The 20,293-nt window shown below is 42.8% G+C and overlaps 1 protein-coding gene across 6 annotated transcripts in view; it reads right to left on the bottom strand.

The window, feature by feature from the left end:
• Nucleotides 1–20,293, bottom strand: part of LOC140197938 (protein spire homolog 1-like) — a 213,682-nt gene that overhangs the window by 105,065 nt on the left and 88,324 nt on the right. For all 6 annotated transcript variants that reach the window (XR_011886069.1, XM_072258572.1, XM_072258583.1 and 3 more), the window contains exon 3: nt 15,429–15,659. Coding sequence is in view for 5 of the 6 variants with exons in the window: in XM_072258572.1 (XP_072114673.1) it covers nt 15,429–15,659 (231 nt within the window). In the remaining variant the exon portion in view is untranslated. The remainder of the gene's footprint in view (nt 1–15,428; nt 15,660–20,293) is intronic.

Here is a 20,293-nt window from a genome sequence, read left to right as displayed (position 1 = left end):
TATTATTACAGTTATCTGTTAAGGCACAAATACTGACCAGATAATATCCTGCGTGCAGCTGACGAGGTAGGTGTAACATTCCATTCAGATAGGTGTCAAACTCAGTAATGGTATGCCAGCGATGATTTACGTATGTGTTAGTTTTGATTATATACTCAATTTGCAGAGGGAAGGCATCCTATCCAGATGCATAACAGTATTATATTGCAACTTCTTTGCCCAAGGCTGCAAGAAATTGCAGAGTTGTGAGCACAACCCAGTCTGTTATGAAAAGCAGCCTCCTCTCCATTGACACTGCCTACACTTCCCAGGATTCCTAGGATTCCTCCCACTCCAGTTATTCTCTCCTCACCCTTCCCATCAAGCACGCAATACAAAAGCTTGAGAATCTGTACCATCAGGCTCAAGCACAGACTCTACCTCGTTGACTCTTGCGCAACTTACCTCTTTTATGACCATTCTACTTTATTTATCTGCTCTGCATTTTGTCTGTAACTAACACTACATTCTGCATTCAATTTTTTTTTCTCTTTTTGCACTATCTCGACGTACTTTTGCGTGGGATGATCTGTATGGATGGAGAGCAAACAAAAGCCTTCCACTGTATCCCGGTACATGTGACAATAACAAACCCAAATCACTCCCTCCACCATTGGCTACTGAATGTGTCAGATACAGTTCATACCATGTCCGGATCATCACGAGGTCAAAAGTGTCAGAGCCATGGGAACACTAACTGCAGGTCCCCCCTCCTCAATGCTGAGTTAAAAATACATCACTGACCCTCCATCATCACTAGGTCTAAATCCTGGAACTCCATACTCAGGGAGATCCTTCACCAGAGGGTCTGTCCCAGTTCAAGGTTCAGTCTCGGGGCAGTAAACCACAGGGCAACGAGCAACGTGCAGGAAACGGTGACTTTGCAGAGGCGCAACATCATAAGGAAGGAATAAATGTGAAGGAAAGCACAGCTCTGCAGTGCCAGTATCAAGAGAAGGTAGGCTTTGACAAGCCACCTCGATTTTACTCTCTCCAGAGCAAAGTCTTCACCTCTCTTTAACAAGGTTCTTTCTATTAAGCAGAAGGTTTTAGAGAACATGAGGGACAGAGAGAGAGAAACATGGGCATTGTAACTGGTTAATTACAGACACATGTTCTGAGACATTGGAAAGCTCACATTTTGCATGCCATCCATAAAGATCATTGCATATATAGTACAAAGGAAAAAGGAATAAGAGAATGCAGAATATATTGTTACAGTTACAGAGAAAATGCAACGCAACTAGACAAATAAGATGCAAATGGGCAGAATGAGGGCATGAGTTCATCTTCATTATACAAGAAATGCAGACACGAGACAGGTAAAAGTGAGTCAGATGCTGTCATTGAGCCTGGTGGTACGTGCTTTCAAGCTCTTGTGCCTTCCACTTGATGGATGGGGAGAGAAGAACGAACGTGCAGAGTGAGAAGGGTTGATTACACCGGCTGCTTCTCCAGAAGCAGCGGGAAGTATAGATAGAGTCTGTGGAAGGGGATTGGTTTTCATGAGACACTGGGCCATGCTGTCCGCAATTTCTTGCAGTCTTGAACAGAGCCATTGCTATACTGGGCTGTGATGCATCGGGATAGCTTGAGGAGATGCCTCAGGATAGAACCTTCCATTGAATATCATTCCTCCAAATCTGGCCATTCACAATCCCTGAATGCAACTGCTCCAGCACTGCTCCACTGTGACACAATGATAATGGGCTGAGACTACATTCAATGTAAGGAGGATATTAAATACCAGTGTTATGAGCTCTCTCTCAGCTGTAATTATTTTGTTTTTATTCGGTTTCCAGAATGTGGGTGTTATTGGTCCAGCCCTAATTGCCCTCAAGAAGGTGGAGGTGAGTCTCCTTCAGGAATTACTGAGTAAAGATGCTCCTAAAAAAGTGCGTGGGGAGAGCGCTTCAGCAGTGATACATTCCCAATTCAAGATGACACATAAACTGGTGCGGACATTAGACACGAGATTCTGCAGATGCTGGAAATCTTGAACAACTATGCTGCAGGAGCTCAGCAGGACAGGCAACATCCATGGAAGGGAATAAATAGTCAATGCTTCGGGCCGAGATTCTTCATCAGGAGTAACGTAGGGTCTCAGCCTGTAACTTTGGCTGTTTATTTCCCCTTCATAGGTGTTGCCTGGCACTGAGCTGTTCCTGTATTTTGTATGTGTTGTTGGATGGGGACCAGCAGCTGCTAGTGTTCCCCTATGTCTGCTGCCGTTAGCCTTCTCCGTGACAGACGTCATGGGTTTGTGTAAGGAATTATACCAGCTGGGCAATTTATCACAAGTACACATTGTAGTTGAATTATGAAGTTTGGTTCCATTCATTAAAATTTCAAAGGCAGGGAAACAAGACCCATTTCCACACCATTTATTCAACGCACATAAGAGATGCTCTTACATAATTTTGTGTAAATTGGATTAACCAAACCTTTGAAGGAGGCGGCATAGATAGATAGAGAAGTAGGGAATGCACCTGGAAGTCTTCATTTACCAGGGCACACAACACAAGACCAGGGAAGTTATGTTATTGCTTTAGAACAATGTTGAGGCCACATTCGGAATCTTGTCCGTATTCTTGGTCGCCACAATGTACATAATTATTCTGGAGAGGGTGTAGAGGAGGTGTACCAGAAGCTTGCCTGGGGCAGAGTGTCTCAGGTATGAGGAGATTCCTTGGAGTGGAGAAGACCAAGAGGTTCAAAATTATGAGGGGCATAGATGAGGTGAACAATGGTAATACTTTCTCCATAGCTTAAGTATCGATAACCAGAGGGCTTAGGTTTAAGATCACAAGGAAGACATTCACAGTCATAGAATTATCCAGCACAGAAACAAGCCTTCTGGCCTAACTTATCTATACCGACCAAGGTGACGGTCTGAGCCAATACCATTTGCTTGCATTTGGACCACATCCATCTAAACCTTTTCTATCCAAGTCATTTTATCCCCTCCACCATCTTCTCTGGCATCTCCTCACATACACCCACCACCCTCTGTGAGGAAAAAGTTGACTCTCAGGTCCCCTTTAAATCTTTCCCCTGTCACCATAAACCTATCGTACGCCCTGAGTCTTAGATGATTCTACCTCGGGATAAAGATTGTGTCCATATGCCTCATCTATATCCCTTATGATTTTATAAGCCATTATAAGATCATCCCTAAGTCTCCTACACTTGAGAGACAGAAAGCACAGCCTATCCAGCATCTTCTAATAGCTGAAGCCCCTAATCTCGGTAACATCCTTCTGAACCTTTTCTGCATCTTTTCCAGTTAATGACAACTGTTTGATATCTAAGCAAAAAGAAGAGCACTCAATACTCCAAGTACTGTCTCACCAACGTCTTGTACAGCTGTTATGTGATGTCCCAACTCTTGTATGAGGAGAGAAAGGGAAGGATTTTTGTCCAACCTCAGTGTTGCTGAAATCTGGAATGCATTAACTGAGGAGATGGTAGAGGCAGACACCTGAAGTATCTAGGACAGCACTGAACTCACCAATGCCCAAAAGGCTACAGGCAAGGTACAGTAAAAGGGATTAATAAAGATTGGTGCCGAATGGCAGCAGAAGGCTGAGAAGTCTGTTTCTGAGTGGTATAACTCGATGATTCATTTATTCAGACATGGAGACAGAGAGGCACAGATAGAAATAAATGGGCCCATTCTAGCAGACAGCTCTTTTATGAGGCTTCTAATTATTCTTCGTTCATCTAATCAGGCTTGTGTGTATATATGTGTGTGCACATGCTCTCCCACCAATATAATTAATTTCAATCTAAATGCACTAAGATAAAAATGCTTACACAAGCACTGAATGTGAAATTTCATTAAGGGAAGAGAAAAGCTTGTCTTGCCATGAGCTGGCATCTTGATTAACTCCTGTTTGCAATCAGAGTCTAAATTTATCAGGCTGCAGCTGTGAGGTGCACACTGTTGATAACGTGTACAAAGCAAGAGCTAACTAACTTAATATCAGAAGTAATCCTTGTTCAATATTACAGAGAGGCTCTAGGTTGAATTAACGTGTGGTAGTGCAGATAACAAGTCATAGAAGGAGACAATGAAGGGTCAAGTTTCAGCCTCTGCTCAGCCAGCGCTATGTTGGTGTACATCCTCTCCTGCCTAGACACCCCTGTGAGTCAACAGTAACTGCACGGCAGCAGTTTGCAATGAATTCACCATTAAAATCACACAGAATGTTCCAACGAAGAAGTGTCCCACAAAAACATCAACACAACCTTTTTATCTCCCCCGCCAGTTTATCCATCGTCTCCACCCCCAACTATATCAACCCCAGTGTTTCATAATCCTTATGATACAAAGCTGATCTGCTCACGAGGTAATTAACGTTCCTGCAGGATGTCTTGAGTGCGGCAGCAAAGTGGTTAAGTTATCCAGACGTCTGGGCAATGACACAGAACCAGGTGTACAAATCCTACAGCAGTGAATCTAAATTCAAATAATTAATCTGGGATGAAAAGCTCCCCTTGGGAATTGTGACTGTGAAAGTACTGGATTGGTGGAAAACCCATCTGATTCACAAATGCCTTTCAGGACAAGAAACTGGCTGTCTTACCTGGTCTGACTGAAATATCATCAATGTGAATAATTCTCAACTGTCCTCCAAAATGATCTGAGATACAACCAACTTCAGAGGGGAGTTTATTTAGACATTCAGCGTGGAACGGGCCCTTCCAGCCCAACGAGCTGCATAGACCAACAATGCTAATTTAATCCTAGCCCAATCACAGGACAATTTAACAAATTAGCCTACTAGCTGGTACGTCTTTGGATTATGGAAGGAAACTGAAGCACCCGGAGGAAACCCACACGTGCAGAGGAAGAATGCATGTACCAACATCCTTACAGAGTGCGCTGGAACTGAGCTGTGAACTCCGATGTCCCGAGCTGTAATAGTGTCACGCTAATCACTATGCTACGCAAATGACAGTTTTGCCAATGACATCCCCTTCACATTAAAAAGGCACTTAAAATAAAAGCTTTATTGTGGATAATTAATGGTTAATTTATGTTTTTTGGAAGTGCTGTTTATATGATACTAAGTTCCTGTGATTTATTACACCTGTACATACATGTATTGTGCATTTTACAATAAATTACAATAAACAATGATTTTCCTGCCCTTTCAAATACCAGCACAACATTAAGGATCTCTGTAAGACTGCCTTCCGCAGCACAATAAAGGATGGCATTAGTGGAAATTCCTTTGTGCAGGAGGCTGTAACAGAAACATAACAAAATATCATGTGAAACTGATCAAATTAAAGATCTTCAAAATCTGAAACATTAATTCTGTTTCTTTCCCCACTGATGCCACCGGACCTGTTCTGTGTTTCCGGCATTTTCTATTCAGACGGAAAATCCTCTTGAGCAGCACAAAGTAACAGAGCATCTCCAACAACAAATGCACGGCCCTGGCCTCTAGCTACAACAGCCAAGAATATATGCATGAGTCAGTCTGTGCTTACCAAACACAAGGGATCGCTTGCAACCCAAAGCTAAAAAGATCATTGTGTCAGCAGAAGTATACTTCACCACATCACACCACATGATGCAAGTTAATTACTATTTGTTAAGTGTTTCAGCTCTTCCTTTGAATGTGTGTTTTATAACAAACTCATGCACTAACCATTTATAAAATATCATACACTGTGTGTGTGTGTATATATATATATATATATATATATATATATATATATAAATTATGCACACACAGATACATAATAAACTGCTGTACATTTATACACTATATGTTATATTTCATCAGTTGTTGATACATCACACATTACAGCTCTAGTACCCTGATATTAAGGATAATTATCAAAAGTTTATTTTCACTATCTCATGTATGTTTATACAGTCTAATGCACATCATCTGTTTAATCTTACATATGAAATTTGTTGATCTAATGTTAAGTATTGTGTTCACAAAATAATCTGCAGATGCTGGGGTCAAAGCAACACTCACAACACGCTTTTCCCATAGAAATAAATGGTAATTGCTTCTTCGCTTTACGACATTTCGGCTTACGAACCGTTTCATAGGAACACTCTACCTTCGGATGGCGGGGGAAACCTGTACCAGCTATATCATTCTCCTTCCACAAGGATTAGGGGAAAGTGGGGATTGGCTGCGGAAGTCAAGGCAAGTTTATACTGAATGGTTTGAATTTTGAATAAATTTGATTTCACCTCACAGGTTGGTAGAATCTTTACTCCAACCAATGAATCAAGATAATTCTACATTACCCAAATTCTAGATGTTCAACAACATTTACTAGACTATTGAACAAAACTCATTATATCTGAATCTGAACCAGCTACAGAAGGTCTTGGACTCCTTACAGAATCAACTTTCAAAGCTACTTAAAAATATTTAAACATTGCAGCATTTTACTGAACTCAATGAAGGGATGTCAGTGCCTCTCCTCATCATGTGATCAACACAAAGAGCTACCATGGCGACCAAACTGGCCTCCCTTTCCCCCTTCTTGTGACTACAACCTTTACTTTCCCCAGTCATCCGTAGAAAGGGAGATTACTTCAGTCTGTGTCAGTCCTTACAAGGCCGAGTGAGCGTTAAAGACTTCAACGTATCCTGCCTCATTAATGAAGAGTTGAGCACAGATGGCAATGTTAAAATGTTGGAACAGTACGTTTATTTATTTAATGGACTGATGAAATGGCTAGCAGTAAATTAAGTTTTATTTGCTGAAGTTGTAAAATGGACTTCAATGATGGTAAAATTAAATTAGCCTCACAGATCACTGCTAATAATTCAGACATCGGCCTTCCGGGTCACCAGCTGAGCTTGAAGGCTAAAGCTGCCAACTCTTCAGGAAGGCCTTCAGAACCTTAAAAGAATTAAAAATTAATTGGCAGGAATTGCTGCACATACCCCACAGAAGAAAATTGGTGCAGGACACTAAAAATAAGCAGCATATTCAGTTTATTTGGCTCCTTCATTTATTAATGATTGAAAAAAAAAGAACGACCCCACTCACCTAGGGCATTCTCTCTTCCCCCCTATCATCGGCCTGAAAGCACATACCACAGGCTCAAGAGCAGCTTCTAAGCCACTGCTATAAGACTAATAAATGGTCCCCAGGCACGGTAAGATGCACTCTTGACCTCACAATCTACTTCATTAGGACCTTACATTTTATCATCTACCTGCATGTTCTCTGCAGCTGTTGATTTATTCTGCATTGTCATTGTTTTACCTTGTTCTATCTTGCTCAGTGCACGGTGTATTGATTTGATCTGTATGAATAGTATGCCAGACAAGCTTTTCATGTGATGATAGAAACAATACCAATTCCTATTCCTGGAATAGGCTGCCAGGGATGGTGATGGAAGCAGGTAAGAGTGACACTTAAGACATATTGGTTTATTACTGTCACATGTGTTCCAGATACAGCAGAAAAATTGTTTGGGATGCCACATGTGAAGGTCATTTCAAAACATAGGTATATTGAGGCAGGGAAATTATACAAGGAAAAAACAATCACGCAGAATGTGGTGTTCCAGCTACAAAGTGCAGTGCAGGCAGGCAATGAGGTGCAAAGGCTATGATCAGGTAGACTGCAAGGTCAAGAGCTCTGTTCCAGAGCTTCAAGCAGCCAAACAGAAGCTACCCTTGAGCCAGTGGTGCTGTTAAATTTTTTTTTTAATTTATTTTTTTTAAGAGATACAGCACAGAATAGGCCCCTTTGGCCCTTCAAGCCGCCCTGCCAACAATCCTCAATTTAACCCTAGCCTAATCACAGGACAATCTACAATGACCAATTAAACTACATCTTTGGAGTGTGGGAAGAAACTGGAGCACCTGGGGAAACCCAGGCATTCCTTGGGGAGGACATTCAAACTGCTTACAGAGGATGCTGGGAATGAACTCTGAACTCCGACACCCCGAGCTACAATAGTGTCGCACTAACTGCTACACTACCATGGCGCCCCATACATAGACACGAACATGCAGGGATCGGAGGATGCGGGTCAGAAGAGAATTAGCTTAACTTGGCAAGTTCAGCAGAGACTCCATGAGCCAAAGGGTCAGTCCCTGTGCTGCACCATTCTATGTTCAATGGAGGGGGGGGAAATCATATGGTTACCCCTTGATAACTCAGTGGTGGAAATTATCCTTCTGATCTCTCTGCTCTTTACCCACTGCATGATGACAAGCAAGAGTGGATATCCCTCAAGTGAGATGAGTGGAACCTCTTCTCTGTCCACATCACTCCACTCGCAGTCACTGCGGCCTTCTACATCTTGAGACCTGGATCGAGTGGATGAGAAGCCAGTAGGTTGAAGGCAGTGTCTCGGAGAAGAACAGCAAACCTCTCCAACTCTGGTAACTAGAGGCCCAGGTGATTGACTAGAGGGGTTTGACAAATAAATAAGCTGCAGAAATTATACACAAGCGAGCAGATGAGAGGAGATAGTCTACTGGGGGTTATGGAGCCAGTTTGTGCTCAGAAATCAGCAGCAGCTTTATAGATGAAGATTCTTGGACCTGAAACGTCAACTTTTCTTCTTTTCCCAGAGATGTGGCAAGACCTGCTGAGTATTTTCAACATTTTCTGCTATTATAGCTGAAATAAAACATCTGGTTGGGAGTTTAATGGCCACAAATGGCTTTGAACTTGGCAGGAAGCCATACATTGGCATCCATGCTGGAAAAAGTTAATCAGCACCCACTGACCTCATCCATATTCTTAATGAAGGACCCCGACAGCTTCAGCCTATGTGCCTGATCAGTGGAGCAAGGTAAAACTGAACAAAGTGAAGATAGAGGGTGGCACCAACAGTACAACATCCAAAGCAGCTTTGATACAGAGTTTTCAAAGCCTGCCACCAAGATGAGTAGGAAGGGATTAAGCCTGGTCAAACTTGGGAAGCCTAGTAGCATAGCTGGTGACGTCACAGTGCCTGGTTCAATCCTGACCTCAGGAGCTGTCTGTGAGTTCTTGTTACTGAATGGGTTTCCTTGGGGTTCCTCCAGTTTCCTCCCACATGCAAGGGTAGGCAAAGACATGTTGATATGTTGGGATGATTGACATTTTGTGCCCAGACCCTGCAGGGAGACTGCGAGTATAGAGAGAAGATGGCCAGGTTTTAGGAGTGGGAGGGAGGAGTGACTCTGAGGCTAATAGGTGATAGGTTGAACCGGGTGAGGTTGAGGATGACAGGCAGATGGAGCCAGCTGGGGGAACATCGAAAAGAAAGTTGGCGGGTGATAAGTAGGAGATACCTAGCAACTGTAAATTGCACTTGGCTTGGAAGTTGTAGAATCTGCTGAGAATATGCAAAGCATAAAACAAAATAATAGACATATAAATGAGTGGACATTCATCAGCGTGGACTCCATGAGCCCAAGTGTCCTGTTTCCATGCTCACTGTGACTGTGATCATCCTCGTGTGCAGCTTCTCACCACCTTAGTACATTTTTCACCTTTCCCACAATCTTGAGCTAAACAAAGAAAAATGCTACTTTTGAAGATGTCACCCTCCTTAACCTTTAACTCATCAATGACAATCATTAATGTGGATATTCACCATCACCTAGTTAGGAGCAAGTCCTGCCTCAGAATTGTTTGTGAGAGAGTAGAGAACCTCTGAAGGCATTTCTGGAGGGAATGCCACACTCCCAGATTTCGAATCAATTGCAAGGTCCCAAGACACTATTCTGCATTCTTAGCTGGTGCAAAAGATTCCAATGAAGCCTTCCACAGCAAAGCAGGGGAGTCTGAACAGTGTCTTGGGCAACTCTTAACCTCACACGGTCATTAGAAGACAGGTTATTTTGTCCTCATTCCTTTGCTAATGGTGAGATCTTCCAGTGCAGCAAATGGTTGCCACACCCATTGACTATAGTTCCAAGTGCAGTGGCCATGAAATACCAAGGAAGGCCTGAGACCTCTACTATCCATGTACCTAGCCAAACTTCTCTTAAACATTGACATTGAGCTCAAATGTACCACGTGCTGGCAGCTCATTCCACACTCTTACAGCCCTCTAACTGAAGACATTTCCCCTCATGATCCTCTTAAACATTTCACCTTTCAACCTTAAACCATGTTGCAGTCCCACCCAAGATCAATGGAAAGAGCCTGCTTGCATTTACCCTATTGATACCTCGATAAATCTCGCCTCAATCTTCTACGTTCCAAGGAATAAAGTTCTAACCTATCCAATTTCTTCATATAACTCAGGTCCTCCAGACCCAGCAACATCCTTGTAAATTTTCTGTATACTCTTTCAACCTTATTTACATCTTTCCTATAGGTAGGTGGCAAGTGTAGAGAGGTAATCACACATCAGCACCAATCTTACTGGAGAGTGACTTCATTTACTAATTGAAGTAGACTTGCCAGTAATTTTATAACAAATTAAATCTAAAGTTGGGACAAAAACAGTTTCAGCCAATTGCTACCAGAAAATTCTCTCAGCTAAATGGTCAATGAAAAGACAGTAGTTTAAATAAGCATTGGCAGGCCAGGATGGCAGCAGCTGGTGACACAGCTGGAGAAAGCAACTCGTAAGCACGAGAGATTCTGCAGATATTGTGGAAAGCAACTTTCCATCTTCTGCCTTGTTAAAGCAGGCAGACTGAACATTAATCACTCTGAGCTCATCGGTACAATATATGGTTACTTAAGCAAAGCTGCCACTGTGTAAGTAATGATTAATGATGGTTAGCATATGTGCAAATCAACACACAGTTAAAGTGGAGTGCGTGTTAATATGATGGAAGGAACATCTGAAATGGAGAAGTGTAACGCAGTCACATAGAAATGCTGGATATTCTCAGAGGGGATGCTGACAGCATGTCTCTTTGAGTGGAGTGTCTACTCTGAACTCTCCATGTAACAGCCTATGCACACTGTGGGGTTGTCCACCTGCCTCTCAAATGCTTCATGGTGGATTGCTGAAGGAAGAAATATGAATGTTGATGCATTGTGAGGGAACGTACTAAACTAAGGGCACAATGAGTGTGGAGGAAGGTGCACAGTTAATTGTATTTATTTATTATAAATACATTTATTTTAACAAAGCAAAAGGAGATGCTTAGGAAATGCAAAGCTGGTTGGAATTATACCCAGCACCAAGGAGGATGGCTGTGGTGGTTGGAGGCCAATTATCACAGCCACAGGATGCTTCTGCAGTTGCTCTTTTGGATTGTGTCTTTGGCCTAAACATCTTCAACTGCTTCATCAGTGACTTTCCTTTGGTGCTAAGGTCAGAAGTAGGGATATTGGCTGATAATTGCACTGCAGTCAGTACCATTCATGACTTCTCAGATAATGAAGCAGTCTACATTTAAATGAAGTGAGGTAAAATCCAGGCCTGGGCTAACAGGCGACAAGTAATATCCAACAAGAGACATTCCATCGCTTCACACTATGATGTTCAATGTCATTACCATCACTGAATCCTGCAGCATCGATATCTTGGGTTTTACCAGTGAGCCAAAACCGAACTGGAGTAGCCACACTCACAGAGTGGCTACAAGAGCAGGTCAGAGGTAAGGAATCCTGTAAGCCTGCCCGCCATCTACACGGCTCAAGCCAGGGGTGTGATGGTATACTTGCAACTTGCTTAGACAAGTGCACCTTCAACAACACTCAAGAAGCTAGAAGAAGTACCAACCTGCTTGATAGACACAACCATTGCTTCTCTCCACCACCATTGCACAGCAGCAGCAGTTTGCACCATCTATAGGATACACTACAGCAAATCACCTAGAATCTTTAGACAACACACATCAAAGTTGCTGGTGAACGCAGCAGGCCAGGCAGCATCTCTAGGAAGAGGTGCAGTCGACGTTTCGGGCCAAGACCCTTCGTCAGGACTAACTGAAGGAAGAGTGAGTAAGGGATTTAGAATCTTTAGACAGCAGCTTACAACCCTACAACCTCTACCGACTAGAACAGGGTTCTCCAACCTTTTTTGCACTGCAGACCGGTTTAATATTGACAATATTCTTGCAGACTGGCCAACCGGGAGGGGAGGTTGCTAACCTTCTCTCTGTGTTTTACCCCAAGAAAGACTACCATGACCATGAAGCCTTGCACGGGCACCTGTGTGTCGATTTTTTTCCACAAATTGTTTTTAGCGATTCTGTTCAGTGAAACTACACTATACATACATTATTTCTACTACATATAGGCTGTGTATTTATCATATCATTCCTGCTTCTATGATATGTTAGTGTTATTTTAGGTTTTATGTGTTATTTGGTATGATTTGTTAGGTTATTTTTTGGGTCTGGGAACGCTCAAAAATTTTTCCCATATAAATTAATGGTAATTGCTTCTGCGCTTTACGCCATTTCGGCACGAAAGGTTTCATAGGAATGCTCTACCTTAGCTGGGGGAAATACGGGACAAAGGCGGTCCCGTATGGGACAAAACCAATTTAGCCCAATATACGGGATGTCCCGGCTAATATGGGACAGTTGGCAACCCTTTGGCGGGGGGGGGGGGGGGGGGGGGGGAGGGGTGTTAATCACGACCAGAATATAGGTGATGTCACTTATAAGTGGCTAATACACTCAATTTCCTTTCTAAAAGGGTTTATCTAATGAATTTAATATTAAACATACAGCGCATATTTTCCTTGCATGAATATAGTCAATTATAAGTCACTTATAAGTCAATAGCATCACAGCATTTTAAGTAACATTTGGATATTAAACACACAGCACATATTTTCCCCGTATGAACATATAAAATCATTGCAACACACCGATATCGCTGAATCAGTGGGAGCCCTAGGCTTGTTTCCCTGCAACAAGACTGTCTCATCGAGGGGTGATGGGAGACAGCGATACTCGAAGGGGGTTCCTTATGTCCAGTCTATTCCACAATTTAGTTTTCATTGCATTCATTGCAGAAAACCCCGCTTTGCAGAGATATGTTGGAAATGGAAACAACGTTTTCAGTGCTTTCGTAGCTATCTCAGGATATTCAGCCTTGACTTTGATCCAGAATGCCGGCAGAGATGTTATGTCAAACATATTTTTCAGCCCACCATCATTTGCAAGCTCAAGGAGTTGATCTTCTTCCCGCGCTGACATGGATGATGCGTGCATAATGACCTCGCGTGCGTTCAAGTTCAATAGTGCGTGACAGGGAATGAGGAAAGGTGCAGCTGAGACTCATATCGTTTCATATCGCCAAATCATATCGTTTCCTTGCGGCCCGGTAGCACATGCTTTGCAGCTGGTACCGGTCCGTGGCCCGGTGGTTGGGGACCACTGGACTAGAACAACAAGGGCAGCAGAAGTATGGGGAGTGCCTCCACCTGGAAGTTGCCCTCCAAGCCCCACACCATATTGCTATCATCTCACTGTCACTGGGTCAAAATTCTGCACAGCTCTCCCTAACAGCAGTGTGGGCGGACCCACACCTCAAGGACTGTAGCAGCTCAAGCAGTTAACTCACCACCACCTTCTCAAGGGCAACATGGGATGGACAATTAAATGCTGGCTCAGCCTGTGAAGGATATATCCCTTGAATGAATAAAAGAAGATAAATTCTACTGGATATTGTTTATTTCTTCATATTTAAAAATTTATTTTCTTTAGAGTAAAATGTAACAATGGACATTTTCATTGCAGCAGAAATTTGACCAACTATGTCTATGGTTAGTCACCTAGCAACCTTAACATTCCTGTATCATGGAGACACAGGTTACCACTGCTCCCAGGTTAGGCACTTTGTGGAGTACTGCACTGAACCCGGATCAGTTGTCCCACAGGCACCGATTGTTGGAGGCTCCTGTGTTCACCAGACATTCTGAATGGGACGCCTCTGAGGGAGGACAATTACCGCTTTCATTCTTCAGGCTAACCCTTGCGCCTGCATGGAATTCACCCCACACCACCCTCCCCACCAACAACCACTCGGTTCTCCAATTCCACCCTCAGGGGCTCCAAAGTCCCAAACATTCATGCTGCGATTCTAAATGTGACACCATGACAATCTGTCAGTGCTGAGTTCCTATTTGCTGAAGTTAATTTGCTCCATTCTTAGAACTAAATTGGTCTGTATCATTCTTATAACAGGTTGTAGAGGACCCTGAAGATACACACTTAACATTTCAGGAACAGGTTCTTCCCCTCCAACATCCGAATTCTGAATGGACAATGAACCATGTGCACTACCTCACTTTTTTTTGCTCTTTTCTCACTACTTACTTTTATCTATATACGTATAGAGATAGATAGACACACACACACGATACTGACGGACTTTTACCGCTGTACCATTGAGAGCATACTCACCAACTGCATCTCAGTGTGGGATGGCAATTGTCCCGTATCAGACCGCAAAGCACTCCAGCATATGGTGAAAACTGCCCAGCGGATTATCGGCACCCAACTGCCCACCATTGAGAACATCTACCATAAACGCTGCCTGGGCAGAGCAAAAAGCATTATCAAGGATGCATCTCACTCTAACCATGGACTTTTTACTCTCCTCCCATCCGGTAGGCGCTACAGGAGCCTCTGCTCCCGCACCAGCAGGCACAGGAAGAGCTTTTTCCCTGAGGCTGTGACCCTGCTAAACCTCACATCACAGTGCTAAGCAGTATTGCATCCGCATTGTACTGTCTCAGTACTTTTATATTTGTGTGCTGTAGCACTGACTTTTTATTCGCAGTTATTTTGTAAATAAAATTATTCTTTTGCACTTCTGGTCAGATGCTAATTGCATTTCATTGGCTTTGTATCTGTACTCAGCACAATGACAATAAAGTTGAATCTAATCTAATCTAACTACATCTTCTTGTAATTTATAGTTTTTAAAATTATGTATTGCAATATACTGCTGCTGCTAAGCAATAAATTTTACAACATACTGCATGCCTGTGATATTAACCCTGATTCTGATTCTGAAGCCAGGCAGCACAATATAAACCACACCTGTATCCACTCCAAGTCTTCCACATCCTTCCTGTAATGATGCAACCACAATCTCAATGATATATCGAAGGAATTAAATGAAACAGAGGTACATGCAGAGCATAATCAGTAGAATGGACTCACTCGTGCAGATATCCAATGTCGGAGCTGTTAATAATAGACCTTATTCCACTGGCCTGATAAGACATAGGATCTAGGCCATTCAGCCCATTGAGTCTGATTGCCCACTGACAATCTACTGACAACCAACAACAGCCACCCATTATTTTATTTAAAAAGAGGACATGTTTGTCATGAATGTAAACAGGATAGTGTTGTGTAATGAGAGACTTCTCATGTTTATCCAACAAATGAAAGTCCATCACATAAGGTAAAAGCTACAATATGTCAAGCAAGAGAGGGTCATTTGAAATGTGGACTCACCATCATCACATGTTTAAAGTTCCTTATGGTGGTAATTTCTTTCTGTTCGTCCTCTTCGTCCTGAGCATCATACCCTTCATCCAGGCTTCCTTCAGCTGCCAGCCGTTCATCCAGGATATTTGTCATGCGGTCTATCAAGTGCTCCAGAGGTGGGCTGAGCTCCCGTTCTTCATTGTCCTTCAGGCCCCAGTCCAAGGCCTTATAAACGAGGATTCCCACAGATTCAATCACCTATGAGGATTGGGGGGAAAATCTGGATTAGAAGGGCAACATAAAACACCATTGTGAAGCAAAGCTAATGGGGAAGAGGCAATTTTGAACCTCAGAGTCATACAGCACAGAATACAGAAACAAAGTTCTTGGCCCAACTGGACCATGGTTCCCATCTATTCTTTTGCCAAGATTTGGCCCATATGCTCAATAAACATTTCCCATCCATGTACCTGTCAAGTTCAACCTCAAGTTTAATTGTCAGTAGATCAAACATGAGTACAGCCCAACGAAACACTGCGGCTAAGGTGCGAAAACAGTACCAACAGTCACACATTGCACAAGGCACATATAAGATGGCAAGCACATATAAATATCAGGAAAATACAGTCACACAAATATTATGCAGTCCAAGACTGAGTAGTTCATGAATGTTGCAGTAGGCTGCAGTTGAAGACAATACAGCTTGTCTTCTGCTGAGTGAACACTGGGGGCAGCACTGACTCCAGTTTACGTGCTATGCCGCACCAACTCTGGCGCCTCTCTCTGGCCAGCTGTAAAACCACGACGACTGAGGCCTACTCCTCACTACGACCAAGGCCACACGGCTCCCCTGCCGCCCGCCCCAAGTACAATTAAAATATTAATATACCTGCCTCAACCACTTCCTCTTGCAACTCATTCCATTTACTGATCATTCTCTAGGAGAAAATATTGCCTCTCAGGTTCCTATTAAATCTCTCCCCTCTCACCTTAAACCTATGCCTTCCAGTTCCTTATCCCTTAACTCTGTGGAAAAAGTTCCCATCTAAACCCCACATAACTTTATACACTTCTGCAACTTCAGAATTGGAACCAGGCTTATTATCACTGACATTACTGACTTGTGGCAGCGTACCGTGTAGGCATAACAAATTACAAGCTACAGTAAAAGTAAATAAAAGTGCAAATGAGGAACAGCGATGTAGTGTTCAGGAGTTCGCGGATCAATATCACCCCTCATTCTCCTATACCTGCTCAACCTCTCTCCATAGACCCTCGACTCCCAGCAATATTCTCTCAAATCTCCTCTGCACTCTTCCCAGCTCAATGGAAAACCGAACACAGTATGCCAAATGCAGCCTCGCCAACATCTTGTCCAATTACAAACATAAAATCCCAAGTTCTGTACTCAGTGCCTGGACTGAGAAAAGCTGGCATGCCTGAAGTGTTCTTCAACACACTGTCTAGCTGCAACATCACTTGCAATGAATCTTGTCCTTGTACTCCTAGATGCCTCTATTCTACAACACTCCCCTGGGCTTGGCCATTTACTGTGAAAGTCCTACCCTCGTTTGTCTTCCCAAATTATAACATCTCATGTTTATCCAAATTAACCTCCTGCCTCTTCCACCATTCAATTAAGATTGTGGCCAATCTGTTCATTAACTCCATCTGCCTGCCTTGGTTTCATAATCCTTAGTTTAATTACAGTTCTAAAATCTGCAATTAACTGTACCCCTTCAGACACTTCACTCCCCTCACACCCCCCTCAGTAGTTTTGGGGAGATTAACATCTCCTTGCACAGGACAAAATGTTTCACAACATATGACCTTGTGTCACTTAGTTCAAAGACCTTTTCACCCTGGGATCTCTCATCATATGTCAGATCCAGAATTAATCTGCTACGACCTCAGGTACTGGTTCAGAAACCTGGTATGGGATGCACGCCGTCTGGTTTCACACCTTGTTTCACTATTGGACCCCTTTTTTCCGTCAGTATGAGTAAACATTTTAGGAAAGTTTAAATCATTTGCAATTCTGCTCGGAAAACTACAGTGTGCGATGCATAAACAGAGCATTTTTCCCTCTGATTTTATTTGACACAGTACCATCTCTTGGAGATTCTGACAAAAAATAATACTATGTATATGAAACAAAAGGGAAGGAAAGCTCAAGGAGGAATCAACACATCCCAACGAGGGATCACGGGCATAAAAAACAGGAAATGAAGGTGGACGGGTGGTTCTGTGATGTGCTGGACTTGTCCACAAGGAATCTAGGAAGTAAAAGACACCATCACTAACAAACTCAGGAGAAAGTTTTACCCAGACAAGAATGCCGATCTCACTCTCTCTACAGGGTCAGAGGAGTCCAAAGCATTTAAGACATTTAAAGATTTTAAGGCCACTGGATTTATCCGAGAGGTTGCAGAAGATTCATAAGAAAGCTGCCAGAAATGGAGGGCTTGCCTTATAAGGAGAGGCTGTAGGCCAGGAGAGTTTTCAGTGAAGCAAAGGAAGCTGAAGGGTGAGCTTACAGGAGCTATGTAAATAAAGTGGATGGTCAGTCTACTTCCCAGGGTGGGGGAAATCAAAAACTATTCGGCATTGTTGCAAGGTGATTTAAGATGACAGGGGAATGATTTAAAAGGAGACCAGAGGGGCAAGTTTTTCCACAAAGAGGGTGGTGGTTATGTGGAACAACCTGTGACAGGAAGTGGTAGGGGTGAATAGAATTAAAATATTTAGAAAGATATTTTAGCAGGTTCATGATAGGAGAGGTTTAGAGGGATATAGGCCAAAAGGAATTAGCTCAGGACGGCACTGTGGTTGGCACAGATGAGTTAGATGGAAGGGGTTATTTCTGTATTGTATTACTCAATTACTCTACTACTGATGCTTCATTACATAACACACTGAGGGGTGAATCAACACACTGTATTGCTTGCTAAGATGAGCATTCCAGTCATTATAGTTAATGTTATTTCTGCGAATTTCCTTGAGGGACTGTGTATCAAAACAGACTGAAGAATGAACGGACTGAAGGGACAAGCAGATCGTGGTTATTGTGTGTTCACCCTTTCCCCAGGATCCTTGTCAAACTTACTAACATCAGTTATGCAGAATGCAAATGTGTCCTTCCGCCCAACTCATCCATAATTGACCAAGAGACCCACCAACCTGCATTTGGCCCTTATCCCTCTAAACATTTTTTCTCCATGTACCCAAGTATAAGTCTTTTAAACACTGCAATAGTTTTATTACCCTGGGACTCCTCTGTAGAGTTTCACATTCTCTATGTTCTCTAGATAAAACTTTGTTCTAAATTCCCTAGTCCTTGACTGCTATTGGTTATCAACTTCACAGAAAACAACTTCTTACAGGTACGATCATAGGACTGCACTAATTGCATCTGCCACTTTCTTACCAATGCACTGTACCTGTATCCTCCTGTAGAGCTCACTTTCATCACCTGTAACAGATTCGCTCATCTGCCAGAGTTGACATTCAAATACTGTGGCAAACAGATATATCAGGCAATGGAATTCATCACGACCACAGCCTCCCACAACTCTAGGTAGCTGTTGACTATATTGTTATGCACACATGGGTCATCATCACAAACTCATACCCTTTGCTCATTAATTTTTATAGATGCACCATAGAATGCATCCTTCCCAGATACACCACAGCTTAGTTCTACCTGTGATTGCAAGAAACTGCAGGGATTTATGGACACAGATTGGAATAGCACAGTAACCAGCCTCCTCTCTATGGACACTGTATATACTTCTTAATGCCTTGGTAAAGTAGCCAACATAATCAAAGACCCCACCCAACCTGGACATTCTCTCCTCTCCCTTCAGGCACAAAACACAAAAGCATGAAAGCACGTATCACCAGGCTTAAGGGCAGAGTCCGTCCCATTTAGGCAGGAGGGGCCTTGAATGGTGCATCTATAAAAGTTGGTAGAAGGTCAAAGAAGTCATGCCAAACTTCTTTAGCCTCTTGAGGATGTTGTGTTTATCTTCAAAGGTGAGCATCTCACCGTGACACATCTTGTGAGGACACAAATGTATCCCTGCTCTGTTTGATAGAGTGCTATTACTTACAATGACAGGAATCAGAATAAGAATTGTAAGCAGGTTTAATATCACTGGTATATGTTACAAAATTATTGTTATGCATGTTGCAATAGATAGTAATGAAAACTATAAATTACAATGAGTATATACAAATTGTAAATTAAATAAGTAATGTGAAAAGAGAGGGAAAATTACTGAGGAAGTGTTCATGGGCCCTTTGTCCATTCAGAAATTTGATGGTGGAAGGAAAGAAGATGTTTCTGAAACATTAAGTATGTGTCTTCAAGCTTTTGTACCTTCCTCTTTGATGGTAGCCGTGAAAAGAGGGCATGTCCTGGATGATGGGATCTTTAATGATGGATGCCACCTTTTCGAATCCAGTTGATCTGAGACCAGGTGGAGAGCCAGTGAGATTGCATCTGCTGTAAACCTAGTGACAGGCAAATGGCGGTGTGGCCCTTGCTTAAGCAGGAGTTGTTTCTTGACATTACCAACCCCTCAAAGCACTTCATCACTGTAGATCTGAGTGCCACTGGGCGATAGTCATTGAGGCAGCTCACCCTGCTCTTCTTAGGCACTGGTATAACTGTCAGCCTTCCGAAACAGGTGGAAACCTCCGATTGCAGCAGTGAGAGACTGAAGATGTCCTTGAACACTACTGCCAGTTGGTTGGCATATGTTTTCAGAGCCCCCCCAGGTACACCATCAGGGCCTGACAACTTGTGACTGTTCACCCTATTGAAAGGTGTTCTGATATCAGCCTCCGAGACACAGATCACAGGACCACTGGATGCTACCGGAATTCAC

This window comes from Mobula birostris, chromosome 1 (genome assembly GCF_030028105.1).
Source record: "Mobula birostris isolate sMobBir1 chromosome 1, sMobBir1.hap1, whole genome shotgun sequence".
Lineage (NCBI taxonomy): Eukaryota > Metazoa > Chordata > Chondrichthyes > Myliobatiformes > Myliobatidae > Mobula > Mobula birostris.
Note: the sequence above shows the minus strand (reverse complement) of the source record. Positions and strands in the feature narration are given on the sequence as shown.